The sequence below is a fragment of the Gastrolobium bilobum genome, unplaced genomic scaffold (assembly GCF_033153095.1).
Source record: "Gastrolobium bilobum isolate Gb01-03AN ecotype WA unplaced genomic scaffold, APGP_CSIRO_Gbil_v1 utg136616, whole genome shotgun sequence".
Lineage (NCBI taxonomy): Eukaryota > Viridiplantae > Streptophyta > Magnoliopsida > Fabales > Fabaceae > Gastrolobium > Gastrolobium bilobum.
Window position 1 is genome coordinate 26,691 of NW_026898168.1, and position 4,856 is coordinate 31,546.

The 4,856-nt window shown below is 33.2% G+C and overlaps 1 protein-coding gene across 1 annotated transcript; it reads right to left on the bottom strand.

Moving 5' to 3' along the window:
• Positions 1-1,821: 1,821 nt before the first annotated feature.
• Positions 1,822-3,874, bottom strand: LOC133313496 (calmodulin-binding transcription activator 1-like). Its single transcript, XM_061514880.1, has 5 exons — positions 3,742-3,874; positions 2,993-3,137; positions 2,584-2,622; positions 2,267-2,363; positions 1,822-2,125 (listed from the first exon to the last, which is right to left on the bottom strand). The coding sequence occupies exons 2-5, from the start codon at positions 3,128-3,130 to the stop codon at positions 2,097-2,099; spliced, it is 303 nt and encodes a 100-aa protein (XP_061370864.1). The 5' UTR covers positions 3,131-3,137; positions 3,742-3,874; the 3' UTR covers positions 1,822-2,096.
• Positions 3,875-4,856: the final 982 nt, after the last annotated feature.

The window sequence follows — 4,856 nt, forward strand, 5'->3', positions numbered from 1 at the left end:
GATAGTTTGAGGGTTAGAACCCTAGATAGGAATATTTGGATTTTTAATCTTGAAAGGGAGTAGGATAACAATTGGTATGCGTGCTAGGAATAGACGTATATTTGATTGCAGATGCTTAATTTATCGTATTCATTGCTTAAATCCACGAGGAACATTGCAAGGAATTGGGGTTCCAATTGGGGTTAAAGGTTTAATCTTGCAAGGAATTAAGGGTTAACTACTAATATTTTTAGATGATAATTTATCTGAATATTTATGTAAATGAGTATTGTAAATCAATCCAGAGTAAGAAGCGGGGATCATTTGATAAGTGTACGCTAGCTACAATGCTTTCTCATATCTTTACAAATCAATCTCTGTTTTTATTTATTTCATAACGAAATTTCTAAAAATACGTTTTTGCATTTAGTCTTATTTTTACTCAAATCAACAACAATTGTCACACACCTATTTGAATTCCTTCCATCTTAAAAGGACAATTATTTGATATTGGATCCCAATCTCTGTGAAGACGATACTTTCTTATCATTCATTATATTACTTGTGCGATCGTACACTTGCCGGTAAGCATCAACTTCATATAATCATAAATATATAAAGTAATAAAAAGTTTTTAGGATTATAATTTTATATATTCTTTAGCGTAAGAGATATTTATTCGTCTATAGCTTTTCATGATTTTTTATTTATTTTTTACTAATTGTAACATTTTTTTAATTTGAATAATATTACTAGTCGTTTAGTTAACATGAGTTGAAGGTTTATTCGGTTTAGTCAAATATGCCCAGCTGGTCTTGGTCCACTTGCACTTATCCAGTAGATGCAAAATAAAAGTTTATATAATCCAAATTAAAGGGATTCTGGATTCATAACAATTGAGCAAGCTAGTTGTGCAATTGTAATTTGCAAGTTAATTATTTACCAGCATTTTTCTTGATAAACTACTCCAAACTTGTTTCAACGTCACACTCCTTTATTCTGTCGGGCAAGGGCATGTTAATTGACTCGTTAATGAACTGGGAATTATTTGAAGTTTGAATATGACATGCATGTTACTAAAACAAAAGGTAATTAAAAAAAAGTTAGTGTTTATCATTTTAAATAACACAATTTTGTGTCATTTTTTAAGAAACTATGTCATTTTGGTGTGTTTTGTAATTTTTTTAATTTACAAAATTAGAAATAAAAAGAAAATGGAGGAGAGAAAATGTAAAAACTTACCAAAATAACATAGTTTTATTAAAAATGATATAATTTTACGTCATTTAAAATGATAAACATTTTTCTCTTAAAAAAAATATAAATAAGAAAGATAGGTAAAGCAGTAGTTTTATTATTGTATCGTGGTCTCTTTTAAGCTTTAAAGTTTGTTAAATTACAACTGAATATATGATAAAAGTTATCTTTATCAAGAGTTATAATTTGATATGATCTCTTTGGGGTTATCGACATCCAAATAACTATATTGTCTAGAACACTCTCCCTCATATGTCTAATAAAATAATATAATTCGCTTTAGACCTTATCAGGAAAAAACTAAGTGGAAAAAATTGTATACGATTCTAGTAATACTTATGGTAAACTGCTTCATTAAAAGCTTGTTTGTATTGATTTATCAAAAAAAGTCATTTTTATGACTTCCTTATTTTAAAAGTACTTTATATAAAAGTTATAGCTATTTAGATTTTTAAAAAATATTTCATTTTTTAAAAAAATATTTAGTTTTTGACTTCTGTTTTTTTTAAAAGCTAAACTTTTTAGCTTATGAAAAAAAAGTAGGTTTTTGATATAACATTATTTAATGTTTTTGAGTTTGCGCATATAATCAGCTCTTGCAACAATAATAGCTGCTGCTTTGTTATAGGCTACAATGAATAGCTGCTCCACCTTTTTCCAAGCTTTCATATCGAAGTACCAATCTGTCATGCTAGTTCTGTGGTTCACTAGTTGTTGGGCATTCAGTTGATTATATCAGAAACGGTTCCGTGAAGAGGATGGGCCAGTACAAATCACTTCTGTCATCTTTAAGCCTCTTGAAGCTATAAGAGTGCCATCTTGGAGAACACCTTTGTAGACATTTCCAAAACCACCCTTCCCTAATATGTTTTTGTTGCTGATATAGCACCTAGGGAAGCAAATATATTGCTGCAAACTTCAATACAAATGACCATGTAGAATATATCAAAGAAAAACATGTGGGAAAGTTATGTAAGGAGAAATCATTCAATTTAAAAAATAACCATGACCAATTCTGAAGGGATCTTACCCCCAGTACTGTTCAAGTTCATGGACATTGGCATGAGAGTCATCCCAGGGCACTTTGATCTTTTTTCTGTGGCACAGACAAAGGGGTTCCAACAATACTGAAACAGCACAAAGGAATGGTAAGAATTTTGAAGTTAATACCAAATTTCCTGTACAATACTTGACCAAATAGGACATAGAAAGGTTCAAATAATCATATAAATTTTCAATCTGATATGAAGAAAACAAATAAAAGATGAATTGTGATCATCTAATCAATAACAAAAAACTTCTGCAAGTAGCACAACCTTGTCCAAGATTCCAAAAGATAAATATTACCTTGTAATGCTTCTTAACCTGGTAACCCCTCACATGAGCCTGCCCACATAAAATAGATATAATTGAGGTTGATAATAATGCTGTTGAAGTTCAAAGTAAGCATGTTCACGTGCATGCCTACCAATAACTGTTCTTTTCTTTTAAAATCAACTGTATTCATTTTTTAGAGTGTCTTTAAGTGCTAGTTATATATACAAATACTTCTGATAGCAGATTGTATCCGTGCAGCTGCCAGAGTTACATTTCTGATAGCAGCCAAGGTATCTTTGAGTGAAACCTGATCCTCACTGGAAGCAAGGTTTTCAATGGAGACACTACTAACAGTTAAATCTGCTTGAAGCTCAGCAGAATTTTTATATAGCTCACTCTCTTCCAGTGTAAGTGATGAGAGATGACTCGTTAGAGATACCTCTGAAAGATATCCTGCCAATCCCTTATGCCCACTGTTGGCTGCAATAGATGCAGCAGTTTTGTCGATTGGATCTTGTGCACTTTGATCTGTCACTGCTCCAGCAGATGCACCAGAAGCTATAAGCGAAGCAACCATTTTTTCCCTATATGGAATAACAAATACTTCAGTGAAACAACATCCAGAATACTTTAACATGGAAGAATTAATCTAAACCATTAGAAGGTGCACTTGAGGTTTAAAAGCTCGCAATTAAAACACAGTTACACCAATGGATGGTGATAGCACATTCATGAGAATGGCAACATATTGCAATAACTATAAAACCTTGGATAACACTTAACAGATTGCAAGAAGATAGTACCTCTTCTTCAAGTTTCGCATGTTTTGGATCAAATTCAAATTCAAAACAACTACAGCATGCTAATGCTGCACTTTTCATATAAACCCTATAAATCCCTTAAACCTTTGCCAAAAATCCTAATCTTCCCCCAAATCGATTTTACCTTACTCGCCAATTGTCTATTTCAGGCGTCTACTACAGAACCCGAGAACCAAGATATTGAGCAAAAACGCTTGTACCAGTCATGCAAATAAAATAACAGAGCAACGATCTACGCTTTTAATTTCTCGAGAAACTGAAGCTATAGGTGAAACAATCGGGGAATTCCCCTAGAAATTGCAATGCAAACTTTGAATTGGAAGAAATGAAGATATCCAGATTGCTCGAGCGCGATGAAAATGTGAACCTGGTTGATCCTTTTGAACTGTACGAAAGCGTGGAATCGAATCGAATGTCACAGTGGATCTCCCCAGCTTGTTTCAAACGACAGCGTTTTAGGGTGGTGGTCGAGGGGGTAACGGTGCGGTAGTGGTCGTCGTCGTTACTTTTTCAGAGTAAGAAAGACGACAAAGATGAGGTCCAAGTTCATTAAAACATGAAAATTGTAAATAAATAAAAAATAGAGAGAGAAAAAAAATTACAATGAATAAGGGTGGAAGTCAGATGGAGAAAAAAAAGAGTAAAAAAGTTTTATTTATGTTTTGAATCTGAACCGTTAGATGAGATTGTAATCCAACGATGTTGAGAGGGGTAGACAAAAGGTAGACAAATTGAGAGTAGGTAGAATAACCTATCCCAAATTAGATATCATGTTTGAGATATAACTTTTTGTTCATCGTATAAATATCATCCATGATTCTAGTGTCTTCATTTTGGAAAGAATTAAATCTTATTAATAGAATTATAATGAGAAGGTTTAAAGACAAAGGGGAGCTGAGCTCCCAAGGGATTGCTTGGTGCATGGATCAAACCCTGCTTCAAGCAGTTTCTTGGAAAATCTTTGGGGCCAGAGGATAAGTCAAAAAATCTTCGGTTGGAGGATTAGTCTCGTCTTTTCTCCGGTTGCGAAGCTTAGTGCACCCACTGTTACAATGAGGGGCTAGCCCAAACGGGCCGTACCCCGAGGGCATGGTGCCCGGAGAAGGTTGAATGGGGATAGCTCCTGGCAATGTACCCAAAAAAAATAAAAATAAAGGGGAGAAGATGTATGTTAGAAGATGAAAGATCCACTTTATTACAAATTTCATACCTCCCCTACGAGGACTTGGAGAATCTTTTGGAGAAGTCCTAACCGAGTTAAAACTGTGAGGATTATCCCTTGCAGTCACAAAAACTTAAACTTTAAATTATTTTTATGAACTTTTAAATTTTTTTGTTTTGTTGTAAACTTGAATATTCAAATATATATTATTTTGGGGTAATTTATTGTTTAATTTGTTGGTGTATCAGATGGGCTATTGATATTAGTCTATGAACTGATAATTATTCGATTTTGTTTCGTGACGCGAATAAGTATAATTT

Coding starts and splice junctions, on each gene's coding strand:
- LOC133313496 (XM_061514880.1), bottom strand. CDS start 3,130: ATGGTTGCTTCGCTTATAGCTTCTGGTGCATCTGCTGGAGCAGTGACA. Junction 2,364..2,583: donor AGGTTAAGAAGCATTACAAG/GTAATATTTATC, acceptor GTGCTGTTTCAG/TATTGTTGGAACCCCTTTGT. Junction 2,126..2,266: donor GAACTTGAACAGTACTGGGG/GTAAGATCCCTT, acceptor TTGCTTCCCTAG/GTGCTATATCAGCAACAAAA.